Source organism: Gopherus evgoodei, chromosome 6, assembly GCF_007399415.2.
Source record: "Gopherus evgoodei ecotype Sinaloan lineage chromosome 6, rGopEvg1_v1.p, whole genome shotgun sequence".
Lineage (NCBI taxonomy): Eukaryota > Metazoa > Chordata > Testudines > Testudinidae > Gopherus > Gopherus evgoodei.
Window position 1 is genome coordinate 45,361,724 of NC_044327.1, and position 16,895 is coordinate 45,378,618.

The following is a 16,895-nucleotide window of genomic DNA, read 5'->3' on the forward strand; positions in this document are numbered from 1 at the left end:
GGCACCCGTTTGGCAACGAGCACATTTTTGGGCATAGCCAACCAGGGTTTTCACATGGGCGTTCAGGGGCGGATGGGCCAACGTCATGATGGGCAACGCAGGGGCAAGTCGATCCAGTACATGGGCAACGGAGATATATGGCCAAAAAAACAAGGAGAGGGAAAAGGGGGAAAAGCAATAAATTTTAATTTAATACAAACTATACTCATTACTCTCAATTAATGAAACAAGATTAAGTTGTTCTGAAGACTAACACAATAACGGATTGCTACATTGACTGTGGCTTAACATTTATGGACCTTAAAATGAGTTACTTGATCTAACTATACTACTTTTTACTTTTAGCATACGATGTTTCAGTAGTAGGCTGGCTCATGAGGGTAGACACAAAACCTGTTGAGATTCAGATTACTGAAATCCTGGGCAAACTGGGAAAGTTATTATTCCAGATAATTATATATGATATCTGGATTTGTTTTTTCCTTTAATAAAAACATTAGCTGCCAAAGAAGTCAGTTAATGCACATATGATTCTTGACCATTTTCAATTCTAGTTGCTGTTTATGAACAATTTCAAGCACAATTTTTACAAGTCCAGTTTACATATTTAAAATTTAAACAATCTAATGAAAAATGTAGACAAATCTAACTGTGAAATGATATACTACCAAATACTGTGTTTAACAAAGTGTTTCTCAAGAAAGAAAAACTGCTGAAACCGTACCTGATGTTAAAAACAAGAGTGTAAACTAATGAAATTTCTTTTTAAATGCTGCTAAGTTTTATAAACATTTTATAGAACATTTATATTGAACATGTGTCTAATCACAAGAGTCAACCCACTATAAAATGTGAATAGTAGATAAATCATGATCATTTAAAATCTTCCAAGTTACAGAATAAAATGTTTCTATGCTGTTCTATACCCATATTTAAATCATGCAATCTTCTTAACATTAATGTCTTTGTGCTTCATGTGCAAGCTGTTAAAGTAAGAACAGATGGACAGTTTTAAAAAAGGAAGTTTAAAAAATATTCATCTATCATTGGGTTAAGCCAGCCACCTGCAATGGTTTTCAGTAATACTATAATTGATTCACACATATGGGAAATGGTGCAATTAAGGGTTTTAAGCTCTGTCAATATTTCTAATTAAGATGTTAACTCACTTGAAGTATAATTTAGTGGAATGCTGTTAAAATGCAAAGAGGTTTAATACAAACCTCCTCCAACATAACTCAATCTGGGTTTTAATTACAATATAAACTCAAAAACCTTGAGGTTATCTATTCTAACAGTCATTACAAATGGCTTGTAACTAGACTATTGAGGTCTCTAACTGATCTTCTCAATTTCTAGAAATGCATGTAATCAGGTTTAAATGCAGTGTTTTGAAAGAATCGTTAAATTAGTTCGAACTCTCAAATACTCACGTCTGTACGAAGTGCCTTAATATTTTTGCCACCTTTTCCAATCACTGCTCCAGCATTCTGAAAAAATATTAAAAAATTACACAATGCCAATGCAAATTTTATTTTTTCCCCAAAGAGAAGTAAAGTTTTTTTCTTTTTTTTCCCATCAGGTTGATTTTAGGATGCCTTTAAACAATTTTTTTTTTTTTAAAAAGAGTTCAATTTAAATGATGGTGAAGAAACAGACAAGCTACGCAAACTGAAAAAAGGCTGACAGAGCTGCTAATGATCAATTAAGAAAAAGCAAAATTTTGCAATCAAAATTTCCATGTTAACTTTAAATTTCTGGGTGTTTCGGTCTGCATCACTGCAATATCAAGATATAGTTCACCTCTGAAAAGTGACATTGGAGAAAAAAGGCATTATGAGGTTCCATACTTCTTGTGTAGGTCAATGGCTTTCAGATTAAATCTGTTCAGTTTATAAGAGGTTTATCCTTTTAATTGCCAGCACTATAAACTTGACTTTTAGATCGTACAATGCTTCTTGACCACTACTTGTAATAAAGGGTCTACAGTCCAAGTGTTGCCCTTGATTACACCTATGCAACTCTACTGGCCTCTTGCAAGGTACAACCCAAGTTATGATATGAAGACAATGGAGTCGCAGAGGCCTGCAATTTGGATTTATTCAATTTATTTACAAAGCCAAAAAACAATCCAGTTCACATTTAGAATCCACCATGTTGTGAAAAGTTAATAACGGTAAAAATCTTACTTCAACTAAAACAGAGTAGGTATAATTGAATACATATAGAGATTTGCTGAGTAACGTGATGCCAATTTAGACGGTCACTTTTCTGAATAAGTCTGTATTTCAAGTTTTTGATTAGCAGAATAAATTTGCAGCAGTCTATAAAACTGATACATATTCAGCTTGCAAATAAATGTATCAAATTAGGCTGTTACACTGACTGGTGTATTAAAATCTCGATGCTATGCAGCGGGATCTTCAAATATTATACTGAACATGTCAACTTGTTCTGCAACAATTTATGTAACCCCTGTTCTAGGAATACCACAAACAGTTAAAGAAACATAAATCCCAACACTAACCCCCCCCGCCCCAACTATAGAATATTGTACTTTACTTCAGCAAAATGCAAAACCAAGCTGTGCCCAAATTTTGATGTCTCTATCGCAATTTGAGAGAACCAAGGAGTTAGCCAAAGCAAGATTATCATCTTCAGTCTCAGGAGGAACTACCTATGTATTCTTCCACACTGCTGTTTGTTTACTATGCAGGTGACTTTAAAAACTGCACTGTTGAAAACTAGAGTTATCAAAATTCACAGGCACAATTTTCTCCCCCATATTTAAGTTCATGATCCCAATTGAACACTGTTCCCCTTAAGCCTTATTATCTGAGCTTAATGAATAGAATTTCAGTTCAAATAACCAATTTTTAGATCAAGTCCAGGAAATAGCCTGCACTTTAGTTGTTATTGTTTAACTTCTTGGTTACTGGCTTAAAATGTGAGACTTTAAAATCACTAAGGACTAATCCTTGTAAAAATACATTTAAAAAATCACTTTTTATCTGCTACATCCCATCACCACATTCAATATTCCACACCAGTTAAGTTTAATTAGACTATTTTAAAAGATAAACTACACAGTGTTGCTATTTCTGCTACAACACTGCACATTAGTTCTCTCAGTAGAGTGAAAAATAAAGGTTTTCTTTACATTTTTGTTTATAAACCTTCAACTAAAAACTCAAGCACCAAGATTATATGCTTTGCTATGATTGTCTACATAATTGCTACAATACACTTTAAAGGGGCAACATATTTCAAGTATATTACTTTGCTCTGAAGCAGGATGCGCAGTTCTACCATTTCATCAGTGTTGCGAGATCTTTTGAAAGCCTGTTCTTCTTCCATATCTTCTGCAGGACGTTTTCCTATAGTTTCATAGGGAAGGAATGCAAACACTCATTTAGCTTTCTCTATGCCATATTCAAAATGTATGCACTTCAACCACACGCATCAGTGTTCCTAATTAAACTTTCTGCCTGATTAAGCGGATACAAACATCAAATCCATAAGCTGAATATATTGAACATTTATAACAAAATAATTTACAATTCCAATACAAGAACTGTGGTAATTAAGATTCTTATAGAATGACCTTAATATTGCAATCATTTAAAATCTATGAAGTACAGTTTAAACCAAGATTTTGGGGGTTTGTCACTTTCATGAAATTTAGGACTCACAATTTATTAAGATAGCACTAGTGTCATCACAAGAATGTTTTAGAATTTACAAAATTCTCAAAAGATTAACACTAACATATCCAAAAGGTTGAAAACAGTTCGCCCTATTGCTGAGTACTACTGGAATAATTTGCAATGGAACAATTCAAATATTCTCTTTACAAGCTGGCAACAATAACTATGAAAACTGAATTATTGCTGCTGTTTTGAATTTTACCACTAATTAGAAGATCTGAGTAATTCATGCATACTATCTGTAGTTCTTTTTGTGCAAAATACTAAGTAAATAAAAGCTGCAATGATGCTGATCAGTACTTCTTCTGTTGAATACAAATATGAGCTAAATAATGGATGGATAATGAAACAATTTGCACTGACAAGATAGCTAAAGCAAACATACAGCACTGAATCAAAATTCAAAATGTAATGTTATTGGACCATTAAGAAATTTGAAAGTGTCATAGTCAGTGCATAAGAAGTACTGCTCCCTACTGTCTTGCAAACATTTAGTACGTCTCAGTTATTGAACTTGTGAATGCAATTAGTAATTTAACAATTTAAGCCTTCTAAAGTATTTAAAAGCATATAGTCCTGTTATAGAACTTACCATTTGTCTCTGTGTTGGTAAAGGTCTCCTCTTGCTGTTCAGTCTCCATCACTACCTTTTATTTTTAGACTTGTAAATGGAACCTGTCAAAGAATAAAGAGGCTAGCACAAATAGTCTTTACAGAAAAAAAATCAAACTGTGCATCTTGCTAAAAGGAACAAAGAGACAACTGCTTCTAGAACTTACGATTATATATCCTTGCAGAGCAAAACTGAAGTGTTCTGGGCGGGATCAAACCCAACAGCCTATTGCTTCAGTAGCCTATGAAAACCAACATACATTAGTTTTAATTTTGTTCATTTACTGTAGGGGCTCTCAAACTAGGAGTTGAGACTCCTCAGGGGGGTTGCGAGATTATTACATGGGGGGTTGCGAGCATCCAGCATTAGTAATGGTATTAAATATATATAAAAAGGTGTTTTTAATTTATAAAGGGGGTCACACTCAGAGGCTTACTACGTGAAAGGGGTCACCAGCACAAAAGTTTGAGAACCACTGATTTACAGTTACAGTCTTGAATGAGAGTACATCGAAGTTGATGCCTTGAGCTTTCACTGTAAACACTATTATCCAGTTTTTCTTTACAACTCAGACAGCATGACGCCTTAACATAAAAAGGCCAACAACTGATTTTTCCCACTTCCAGTTAAAATGTAATTATTGAAAAACTGGTTTGCATTTGTTCATAATTTTCAGATGTTTAGCAGTATTTCAGTATTCATCTTTTACTCAACAAATGGTAACTTCAAATTCTAAAATTAAATGAGCCAAATCAATCCTTATTACACACAGTACACTAACACTTGCACTTCAGACTTATGCAAATCTTATTTTGAGGGGGTTTCCACAGTCTATCTGTAAATAGGAGAGTACTCAAGTACAATTGCAAAAGCCTGAAACAATGTATTATCCACATCAACTTGTTTTTAATAGGGCTTTTAACAGCAAAATCAGCTATGAGTCTTTAGAATGATAAAAGATCAACCTGTAAACTTAGATAGGTTAACTTTACTAAAAGCACTGCACTGTATATTATGCATTCATATGCAATTGCCATCAAACATTAAAAGCAGCCGAATGCATTCAAGTGTAAATTATCCATTTGTCTGCTTGTGTAAGTCTGCATAAGAATGTTCAAAAATTGCATTGTCTGAAATCCTATTAACTATAGATTTGCATATTATTCTTTAAATCCACATTTCAACTAAACATGTCAAAAAATGGGTTTCCTAGGCTAACAAAAACTCTATGCTGGTTTACAATTCAAGGCGAGAATACCAAGAATTTCGCCAGAAAGTTCAAATTTATAGCGAATATATGCCCCTGGGGATGTAACCCTGACATTTCCGAGCCTTATTTATAATGCTACTAATACCACTAGGAAAGCCCATAAATGTAGCCACTGATACGCCCCCTATTTACTGAGATGCTCAGAGGCGGCTGGAATGATCCCAAACGGGAGTGGTGTGCGGCTAATTCACGCTGGCTATAGTGCTAGCCTAGAAAGTGGCGATCCAAAAGCATTATACGAATAAAGCAGCAAGCCACAAACACTGTACAAGACCCGATATTCATTAGGGCAGAGGAAGCCAGATTAAAGTGCCTACAACTTGCCAACCCTTTGCGCATCGGGACGGGAGGAGCTAGCGGAGATTGGCCACAACAGCCGCACCGCACTATGCGAAGTGGGGGAGGGTCGGCAGCCACCCCACCCCACTCGCTCAACAAGCAGGACATTCCCTGTGTGAGAAACTAGCAGCCCCGCCGCAAGAGTCGGCCGCTCCCGGTGTCGGCTGCTCTGAGATGGCTGTCCCGCTCCCGCCTCCCCCGCCGGCTGAGCCACCCAGCCTAAGCCGCGTCGTGCTCAGAGAGGGAGGAAGAGGCCGACCGGCCGAGTTATATAATCTCTTCTCCCCCTCCCCCCAAACCTCCGGATCTTCTCTCGTTCCCGGCGGCAGGCCAGGGAGAAGAAATGGCGGCCGCTGTAATGGCGCCTACGCGCTGCTAGGCGGAGCTGGGAGCGGAACAGCCACCACCACGCGGTCACACGGAGGCCTACCCCTTGGCTGCCGGGCAGACACAAAAGAGGCGCCTGGGAGCCTTCGCATCACGGCATGCCCGGACGAATAAAGGCGTCCCAGCGAGAAATGCGCCCCCACGGCCATGATCACCCTGTGGGAGCAGAGACCCAACCCTGATCCCACGGAAATCGACACAGGCACTGCATGGGTCACGGGCCGCCGCGCAGATTAGACACCTCTCCCCGACTGCGCGCTCTGATCCCACAACAGCCAGTCCCCCCACACCGTTAGCAAATCTAGCCCGCAGAGATCAGCACTTCCCCCATCCGCCATGGCCGACTACGGTGAGGGGGAGAGACCGGGGGGGGGGCTACAATCCCTCAGGGCACTGACCTACTCAACCCACCCAGTGAAGGGGGAGACGTCTGCCCCCGTGCAAAGGAGGCAGTGCCCTGGTGCGGAAAGGGAGCTGGCAGCCTGACACTGTTGGCTAAGGCCCAGTTACAACCAGGCCGCTCGCATCACTGGGTCATGAGCTGCATTGGCGCAAACAGGGCCCGGCTTCATTTATAGCGGGCGGACAAATCCCAGGCGCTGCGATACCCCCCTCCCCCCAGAGCCGGCCTCTCCTGCTGGCGTCTTACCGCGCTGCGCGCTCTCCGGTCCCTAGCAGCAACGCACCAGCCGCCTGCCCCACCGACTCGAGTGTGAGAGAGAAAGAGGTGTGGGAAGGAGCAGCCCCACCACCAACGCGCACACAGAGAACCTTCAGCCTATTGGCTCAGCCTACAACACAAGATGGCACGTCACAGCTCTATTGGTTCGTACAGCTGCCCATCGCGGCTAAAGGCGGTTCCCACTTAGCCCCGCCCTCCGTGGTAGCTACGCAAACCTATTTGGGCCCGAAAACCATAAGAAAGGTGCCCGGCTTTATTCTCCGGTCGCGCCGCATCGCACCAGCATGTCGGACACCCTTTACCTGACAGGCAGGAGTCACGATAAAGGCTATAACAGCAACACGAACCAGCGGCCGCCGTAAGGCAAGCAAGAGCGACCTCCGTCGTGTGAAGAGAAAATGGCGTTTGTGAAAACTCCGCCTCCCTCGTCCGTCTCCGAGATGAGCGAAGCTCTCGCGAGGTTGAAAGTCGCGCGCGCTTGGCGAGGCCGTTCCCGGCTCTAAATGATCGTTGGGTTTTAAGCTCGTGCTGTGGGGGAGAGTATGGAGCACGCTTAGCCCTGCGCATCCAGACAGTGCGCGCCTGTGGTATGAGGGGCGGGAGGAGTGGTCTCTGTTGCCCATGCCTGGCCCGCTGCCCCACCCGGGAGCGGGTAAGTGAGGCCGCTCCCCGCGAGACGGGGTTGGTGGGGGTGTACTGAGCGCGTTCTCCTCACTCGCTGCACCTTGCAGCCGGGCTCTACCTAGAGCCTAAAGGCCATGGCTCCTGCGCTCGCAACCGGTTCGAGCGCCGCAGCGATGTGGTGGTGATGGTGCTAACGGAGGGGCCTGCGTTGCCTTCTGTCTGTGGGGCACTCACGCCACTGCAATACAAACGGCAAAAATAATTGACAAATGCAAAGCCTCAGGCAGGAAAACTCCTGGTAACAAAACAATACGTCCCATTGTAATCGTACTGGAGTCAATTTGCTTGCACAGGATGACCTTGCCCTGCTTGCACAAGATGACCAGGCCCATAAATATGTGAACACACTACTTTCTTTTCACTTAGGGGAGAGGCGAAGTCTTGCCCTGCAACGTGACTGATTCAGACAAAAGTTTAGGCCAGGTTAGGTTTTGCAGGACTAATATATAAAAAGAACAGGGGTACTTGTGGTATGTTAGAGACTAACAAATTTATTTGAGCATAAGCTTTCGTGGGCTACAGCCTACTTCATTGGCTGCATAGAAAGGAACATACAGTGAGGAGATCATATACACATACAGAGAACATGAAAAGGTGGGAATTGCCCAACCAACTCTAAGAGGCTAATTAATTAAGATGAACTGTTGTCAGCAAAAAAACTTTTGTAGTGGTAATAGCTTCTTATCAAACTGTCTTAAATGGGCTATGAGGATTCTTAACATGGGGAAATAGATTCAATGTGCGTAATGGCTCAGCCATTCCCAGTCTCTGTTTAAACCTAAATTGATTGTATCCAGTTTGCATATCAATTCAAGTTCAGCAGTTTCTCATTGGAGTCTGTTTTTGAAGCTTTTCTGTTGCAAAATTGGCACCTTTCAATCTGTTTCTGAATGGCCAGAGAGGTTGAAGTGTTCTACTGGTTTTTGAATGTTATGATTCCTGATGTCAGATTTACGTCTGTTTATTCTTTTGAGTAGAGACTGTCCGGTTTGGCCAATGTACATGGCAGAGAGGCATTGCTGACCCATGATGGCATATATCATCTACTGACTGCTATACTTACCTACATGCCTCCAGCTTCCATCCAGGGCACACTACACAATCCATTGTCTACAACCAAGCTCTAAGGGTATGGCTACCTTTGGAATTTCGGAGAGCTGCCGCGGCAGCGCTTTGAAGTGTGAGTGTAGTCAGAGCGGCAGCACTGGGAGAGAGCTCTCCCAGCGCTGCATGTAAACCACATCCCTTACGGGTGTAGCATGCAGTGCTGGGAGCCGCGCTCCCAGCGCTGCTGCCCTGATTACACTGACGCTTTACAGCTCTGTATCTTGCAGCGCTCAGGGGGGGTGTTTTTTCACACTCCAGTTGCAGCACTGTAAAGTGTGAGTGTAGCCAAGCCCTAAGATACAACCGCATTTGCTCCAATCCCTCAGACAGAGACAAACACCTAATGGCCGCTACTCTGTGACTAATATATAATTTAGAGTATCATATGGGCAGCCATGTTAGTCTGGATCTGTAAAAGTAGCAAAGAATCCTGTGGTACCTTATACACTAACAGACTGGAAATATCCACTACATGCATCCGACGAAGTGGGTATTCACCCACAAAAGCTCATGCTCCAATACATCTGTTAGTCCATAACAGGGATCGGCAACCTTTCAGAAGTGGTGTGCTGAGTTTTCATTTATTCGCTCTAACTTAAGGTTTCACGTGCTGGTAATACATTTTAACATTTTTAGAAGGTCTCTTTGTAAAGTCTACAATATATAATTAAACTATTGTTGTATATAAAGTAAATAAGGTTTTAAAAATGTTTAAGAAGCCTCATTTAAAATTAAATTAAAATGTAGAGCCCCCTGGACCAGTGGCCAGGACCTGGGCAGTGTGAGTGCCATTGAAAATCCGCTTGCATGGCACACATGCCATAAGTTGCCTATCCCTGGTCTATAAGGTGCCACAGGACTCTTTGCTGCATATCATTCAGAATTTCAGAGGAGACATTTCAGAATAGCAGCCGTGTTAGTCTGTATCAGCAAAAAGAACAGGAGTACTTGTGGCACCTTACAAACTAACACATTTCTTTGAGCATAAGCTTTCATGGGCTAAAACCCACTTCATTGGATGCATGCAGTGGAAAATACAGTAGGAAGATATATAGCTACACAGAGAACATGAAACAATGGGTGTTACCATACACACTATAACAAGAGTGATCAGTTAAGATGAGCTATTACCAGCAGGAGAGAGAGAGAACTTTTTGTAGTGGTAATCAAAATGGCCCATTTCCAGCAGTTGACAAGAAGGTGTGAGGAGTAATAAGGGAGAAAAATAAACATGGGGAAATAGTTTTACTTTGTGTAATGACCCATCCACTTCCAGATTTTATTCAAGCTTAATTTAATGGTGTCCAGTTTGCAAATTAATTCCAATTCAGCAGTCTCTCGTGGGAGTCTGTTTTTGCAGTTTTTTTATTGTATTATTGCGACTTTTAGGTCTAATCGAGTGACCAGGGAGACTGAAGTGTTCTCCAACTGATTTTTGAATGTTATAATTCTTGATGTCTGATTTGTGTCCATTTATTCTTTTACGTAGAGACTGTCTGTCTGGTTTGGCCAGTGTACATGGCAGAGGGGCATTGCTGGCACATGATGGCATATATCACATTGGTAGATGTGCAGGTGAACGAGCCTCTGATAGTGTGGTTGAGGTGATTAGGTCCTATGATGGTGTCCCCTGAATAGATATGTGGACAGAATTGGCAATGGGCTTTGTTGCAAGGATCGGTTCCTGGGTTAGTGTTTTTGTTGCGTGGTGTGTGGTTGCTGGTGAATATTTGTTTCAGGTTTGGGGGCTTCAGGTTTCAGGCCAGTCCTTGCTTACAGACAGCCCCCGAACCTAAAACAAATACTCAAGACTTGGATGTATCTAGATGCTACTTTAGTTCTAAATCTTTCATCCAGTTGCAGCATTTTTAAGGCCTCCTCTGTGCCATAACTGTACACAAATCTCCTGAGTTGCTTGTAGAATAGATGGGTCCTGTCACTTTTATGCATAAGTCTACTGGCAGGAGTGAAAATAAGGACCGTGTTCCCTTCAAAAGTAGAGAAGGTACTAGCGCAATTCCGGCAGGAAGAAAGCAATTATAAACTGAGGCTGAGGGGGACCTCCCAGCCTGCTTCCATTATTTCGTTTGGCAGGGTGGGAGGGAGACAAGAGGATGACAGGAGGAGTTCTTTCTGCCAGCAAGAAGAAAGGTTTTTGAGTTGCAGGCTTGTCAGAAGTCTGTACAAAAGATAGAGTCACCAAGATGAGTTCAGGGAGAGGAACCTGGTAAAAATCTCAACACTTTCTCAGTTCTTTCTAGTGACCAGCTGATTACTTAGGCTTTGTCTGCACTGCCACTTACAGGTCAAAACTTTATTTGCTCAGAGGTGTGAAAAAACACCCCCTGAGTGATGCAAGTTTCAGTGCTGCAAAGTGGCAGTGTAGATAGTGCTACAGCGCTGAGAGCCTCCTCTCACATGGGTGGTTTTATTACAGCACCAGGAGAGCTCTCTCCCAGCGCTGGAGCCACGACTACAGAGCTGCATTAACATCGGTTGTGTAGACAGACCCTTAGATTATATATGCCAGTTAGTTTATTTGCTGGCTACCTCAAGGCCACGCTTAAATATTGAATATGTATGTTTGCTTTAGAATTATAGTTCTACAGCAATGCATTTATAACGTATTTAAAGTTTCTTTAAATTGTTTGTGTGTGGTCATTTTGCCTTATTTCTCTCTTGTCACAGAAGTGGAGTAGCTACCTTTCTATATTTCTGCTGTAGAGTACAAATTAGTAAGGGGCTGAAGAATAAACTTTTTTTGTTTCTTTTCAGGGGATTCATACATGTTTCCTATAACTTAAAAGAAAATGAGTACATCTAGTGTTGCAGGAAAAGTGGAAACCTGGCTTTCTTCTACGTGGCATGTTAAAGTTCCTCTGACATGGCTAGAAGCTTGTATTAACTGGATCCAACAAGAAAATGGTTGTAATTTAACTCAAGCTCAAATTAACAAACAGGTATTTGAGCAGTGGCTTCTTACAGATCTGAGAGATTTGGACTATCCTGTTTTGCCTAGTTGCATCTTAGATGGTCCAAAAGGAGAACTTAATGGCTTTTATTCCATACAGATTGATTCACTGGTGGACGTTAGCCAGCCTGCGTATTCCCAGTTGCAAAAGATAAGAGGGAAAAATACTGTAAATGAAGAAGTAACAGCCAACACTCAGGCACCCCAAAAGTCCTGGGAAGCAAAGCCTACTCGAATGTTCATGCTGCAGCTAACTGATGGAATACATCAAATTCAGGGTATGGAATACCAACCCATTCCTGTCCTCCATAGTAATCTTCCTCCAGGTACAAAAATTACAATACAGGGTAACATTGCATATCGTCTTGGAGTTCTTTTGCTAAAATCAGAAAATGTGAAATTGTTGGGGGGCGAAGTAGATGCTCTTCTAGAGGAGTATGCTCAGGAAAGAGTCCTTGCCAGGTTAATTGGAGAAGCTGAGAACCCTAATCCTGTCAAGCAGCGTGATCATGAACAAGGAATTTTAGGAGCTGTTGATGAACTAGGACAAACTCTAGGACCTTCAGATGAAGAGCTTCTAGCAAGTCTTGATGAAAGTGACGAATTTACCATAAATCATGCAATTCCTTTAGAAAGTGGATACTGTAGCAGAAGTAACAACTCAAATACAGCCACACATTTGCTCCTTTCAAGCAATGAAAACTACTCACAACAGGAATTTGGGATGCTCTTGCCTGGGGCAAATGAAGAACAAAGTGTTCCAACTGTGGAGTATGCTGATGGAGATTTAGATGACCTCTCATTGGAAGATGACTTGTTTTTAGAACAGGAGATCCAAGTTGAAATTCAGACAGTGCAGTCACCGGTCATAAACAATACTATAGATATAATTACACAAAGATTTTCACATATGCCTAGATCTTCACTAAGTTACATGTCTGAAAAAGATGGCGGAGGTCAGTTGGATTCAGTTATCAAAGAAAAATCCTGTGGGAGAGAACTGTCTGGTGATGAAAGTAGTACAAGTAATTTTTCACTACACGATAATGTACAACACTCCCAGAGCTTTACCAATGATTTCTCCTTGGAAAATGTTCTTGAACAGAAGTGTAATAAGATAGATGTAGTTAAGAGCAGTCAAAACTGTAGTTTTTCTGGCAGCAGATTGTTAAACAAAAGACCAGTTAAACAACCTGATTCAGAGATAAACAAACAAAATTGTGTACAAACCTTTTCTTACAGAACAGAGAAATGCAAAAGTCTTGAGTTAGATTCCCCACCTTTTACATATATTTCTGTTCTACTTGCATATACCCCAGAAACTGTTGCAACAGTGAAAGTTAAAGCTTTTATTGTAACCCTTACTGGAAATCTCACAAGCAGCAGTGGCTTCTGGAGTATAATGGCAAAAATCTCTGATGGTACTGCGTATCTAGAGGTAGACATTGCTGATGAAATTCTAACGAGCTTAATTGGATTTTCAGTGCCTGAAATGAAACAATTAAGGAAAGATCCCATTCTACATCAAAAGCTTAAGGATGGTTTACAGAAATGCCAAAGAGAACTGATAGATCTTTGTTGTTTGATGACTATTGAATTTAATCCCTTTCAGTCTAAAGCAACATTACTAATTTTACAAGATGTTGATGTAGTAGATCTAGAAAACTTGAAGAAACGTTTAGATAAATAGTTGGAGGAAAAATCTATTAAAAAGTAGTCTAAGGAAAGATGTAATTCAAAGCATAGCAAATAAGTGTTGAGAACTCCATTAAGAAGTCCAGTGGTTTGTGTTTGTTTTTATTAACGTCGGGGAGGGGAATAGACATTCTTTAAAGGGGGAAATATTTGAATAAAAATTACAAATAAACTTGTTTTGATAAAATGTTCATGTGTCTAATTATTTTTACAAAAGCCACCTTGCTCCTAACTGGGGATGAGGAATACCAGTTTTCTATCTGAAAGTTTGTCATCGAGTGCTGATCAGCTGATCCTTACATTTTTTTTCTGTGGAGTTATCATTAGAACTAGGGTCACTGCTAAGAAGTTTTATACAAGGGAGTACTATCCAGTCCTGGAAGTAAATCTAATCAAATTATTTGCTTTCATCACAAGGCACTGAACCTTTGTAAGATACAGATACAGAATACCTATATTATGACATACTATCAGGATAAAATTCAGGAGTTGTAACTCAAATTCGTATGTAGTGCATGAAAACCTGAAAGTGAATAGAAATGGTTTATGATCAAAAGTAAAATAGACTATTTTATTCTTATTGTCTAGTATGAGAAACAAACACTAACTAGAATAAATAACTTTACACTTCTGAAAATCTAAGTGTTTTAAAAAACATTTCATTTAACAGAGGATGGTGTCTATCATAAGTAAGATTTGTTTATTTTAACCTGACAATGCCTCTGATCAATCTAGTAGTACAAGATTGAACCTCATTAACATAAATTTCTTCTCTCCAAATTAGTTATTTACCTTGATAACAATTGCTTTTCTAGTCTTTGTGCAATTTAGTCAAATGTTTTTCATGTTCCTGAAATGTTTCCTGTCCCTATGGTTATCATATTTATTAAAATCTCACTTTGTACTGTCTTAAGACTCACAGAAAGGTCCAGTTTGGAAATTCTGATATTGTGAATGGATCCAGAGATGAACATTTTTAATATTACTGGAACATACATAAAAATTAAAATATCAGATGACTAAGTGTGATTTTTTTTTTTGGGAGAAGTTTTAAAAGTGACCTTTAAAAAAAAAAATGGATGTGTGCCTTTTTTGGATCCTTTGATATGCGCTGAAGGTCTGAAAGCATTTTTTTTCCCCTTGCATCTCTTTTACAGTAGAAATTTGAATCTACTGTAAAAAAAGGTGATTATACTTTTTCTTCTACCTTTATATCGTCTATTTAGGTTGTAAATTCTTTGGAAGAAGGACTGTCTCTATATGTTTTTACACTGTAATACAAACTACAATAAATAATGGTCTTAAACCATTACAGTGTAAAAGCATACACCAATCCACTATAATACAAACAACAACAATAGTTTAACTCTTGACACCAATGTAGTTACTGCTGCTAAGAGTAGAATCAGACCTGTTGCCTTTATTGGGGAGTACTGCTTAAAACTCAGTATTGAAATATTTGCCTTTGTTTTCTGGAAAATTAACACAAAGGCTGATTTTTGCACTCAGTCAGACAAAATCCCCCTTGCCTGTGTGTGCGAAAAGTGAACTGATAATTATTTCTATATTGAGGAGGAAATGCCTTCTTTGGCAACATTGAGAATAAGCACAGAACAATCGTGGTGAAAACTGCATTAAATTGCATTGTGGGGAAAATGATATTAAATATGGCAGATGAATAACTGATTTTAGTTGGCAGCACCAGCATTCACAACACATTTCTAAATTGTGTAATAGATCTTAAAAGATTAATGTGAAAATATGTATATGTGCAAAAGATTGCTGGTAGAAAGAGAGCCTGATTTATGATAATGAAATGGTAATATTCTATACTACTGACAACATTTAAGTAAATAAATGTAATTACCAATTGAAAGTTGTTTAACTGGCTTTTCTGATTTTAAGACAGTTTAAATTTAATATTTACAAGTACATTGCAGTCAACATTTAACAAATGTATATGCGGAAAAGCATGTCAGTATTAAACCTTGGAACTTGCCTTAGTGATACAGAAGAAATGTGCAGCCCAGACAAGTACTTAAGAACATGCTTCGGAGGGAGGAAGAGCGCTACTAGTATAGAATCAGTCCTCATACAGTTGCAATTTGCTACAAATTGAACGATACAGTGCATTTAAGAAATGCATTAGAATGTGGGAAGAAACTTCTGTAACTTTAAAACACTTATTTTTACTCAATGTGTAGACATTTTATGAATACACACGGGTGATATTGGCTAGATCCCTTTATTTACAGATTAAGAAGGTCTTCTCTTGTGTTCTTTGGGTACAAGAACTTCACAAAATATTCTTGATCTGCAAAAAACAGGACTGATACATACAGTGTATGTATAGCTGAGGCTGATTTAAACTAATAGGATTAGAATTTTTTACAATGCACGTAAGTGTTCATGAACTGTTGTATGCACCATACTTGCATATGCTCAGATCTTGATGTGGGTGTATAAGTTGGGAGCACGCATATATCAGAATTGGCTGGAACAGTGGCTCATTCCTCTTATCTCCATATGATGTTTCTGAACCACCAGATCTGTGCAAGCCTGACACCAGTGGCATCACTCCAAGCAAACCCCTCAAGTGTCCCTTACACACCATTTACACTATTTGGCTTGCACAGAGTACCTCTCTGAAATGCACCAAATATGCAGAGATTCCTTTGTAGGGCTGTGCAGTTTGTGCAACGCTAGATTTTCTTACAGGGCTTAAGTAGTGCAGAGATCCTTCAATAAGATGAATTTCACCCACATAATATAAACACTGCAGAACCACCAAGGGTATAACTACACTATGAAAAGAGGTTCTCCTCCCCTGGGGAAGTTGGCTCAATTGAGTTAACATGCTAAGAAAGTCTCAACACCTATGGATCAACAGCCAATATAGCTGTAAAGGTGTTAATTGGAAAACCCATCTAGACATAGTTTCTGTCAAACTAACTCAATGGGGCTAATTCAAGTTGAAAAATCTCTACCTTTTTTCACTATGTAGACATGGCCTATGACTGCAGAAATGAGGGAGTCTTATTCTTGTTGGTACCATCTCTTTCTGTGTTTGTACAGGGCATAACACAATGGGGTCCAGGTCCATGAAGGGGGCGCTGAGGCACTCTGCATAATAATTCTATTGTATCCATGTAGCATAAGACTAATTTCTAACTCAACACTAAGGCCCAAATGAAAGATATTTAAGTACCTTAAGGCCTTTGACAATGTGAGACAAAATATAACATTAATTTATGGACTGGTGATGGCTGGTAAAGTATGATGCAGAAAGAACCCAGTTTGATTTACGGGGATATCAAATGGATGATTACTTCTTCCCCATTGACTTTTGGAACTTCTGTTGCAATCCTTTCTTATTTCTGCTTGTACTAGATTCAGCACAAAACTGGAATTCTGCGTTCTAAGCCTCACTGATACTGACC

General features: G+C 39.9%; 2 protein-coding genes across 8 annotated transcripts in view; one reads left to right on the forward strand and one right to left on the reverse strand.

Annotated features, from left to right (window-relative positions):
* HNRNPK (heterogeneous nuclear ribonucleoprotein K) overlaps nucleotides 1-7,392 on the reverse strand; it is a 23,921-nt gene extending 16,529 nt beyond the window's left edge. For 2 of the 5 annotated variants that reach the window (XM_030566645.1, XM_030566640.1), the window contains exons 1-6: nucleotides 7,301-7,389; nucleotides 6,966-7,107; nucleotides 4,487-4,561; nucleotides 4,300-4,382; nucleotides 3,280-3,377; nucleotides 1,434-1,490 (exon numbers count right to left, since the gene is read on the reverse strand). In XM_030566645.1, the coding sequence (XP_030422505.1) occupies nucleotides 1,434-1,490; nucleotides 3,280-3,377; nucleotides 4,300-4,348 (204 nt within the window). In that variant the 5' untranslated portion in view covers nucleotides 4,349-4,382; nucleotides 4,487-4,561; nucleotides 6,966-7,107; nucleotides 7,301-7,389. Of the gene's footprint in view, nucleotides 1-1,433; nucleotides 1,491-3,279; nucleotides 3,378-4,299; nucleotides 4,383-4,486; nucleotides 4,562-6,965; nucleotides 7,108-7,300 lie in introns of all 5 variants that reach the window. The other 3 variants (XM_030566642.1, XM_030566643.1, XM_030566644.1) reach the window with 3 other exon arrangements.
* Nucleotides 7,380-15,269, forward strand: RMI1 (RecQ mediated genome instability 1). 3 transcript variants are annotated; one of them, XM_030566639.1, is made up of 3 exons: nucleotides 7,536-7,650; nucleotides 11,565-11,749; nucleotides 11,861-15,269. In XM_030566639.1, exons 2-3 carry the CDS (start codon nucleotides 11,600-11,602, stop codon nucleotides 13,448-13,450), a joined length of 1,740 nt encoding a protein of 579 aa, XP_030422499.1. In that variant the 5' UTR covers nucleotides 7,536-7,650; nucleotides 11,565-11,599; the 3' UTR covers nucleotides 13,451-15,269. The 3 variants fall into 3 exon arrangements, with proteins under 3 accessions (XP_030422498.1, XP_030422499.1, XP_030422497.1); XM_030566638.1 differs by lacking the exon at nucleotides 7,536-7,650 and adding an exon at nucleotides 7,380-7,458 and having other exon boundaries at nucleotides 11,565-15,269; XM_030566637.1 differs by having other exon boundaries at nucleotides 11,565-15,269.
* The last annotated feature ends 1,626 nt before the right edge of the window (nucleotides 15,270-16,895 follow it).

Bases quoted from the DNA above. Each gene is read 5' to 3' on its own strand.
- RMI1 (XM_030566638.1), top strand. From the start codon at position 11,600: ATGAGTACATCTAGTGTTGCAGGAAAAGTGGAAACCTGGCTTTCTTCT.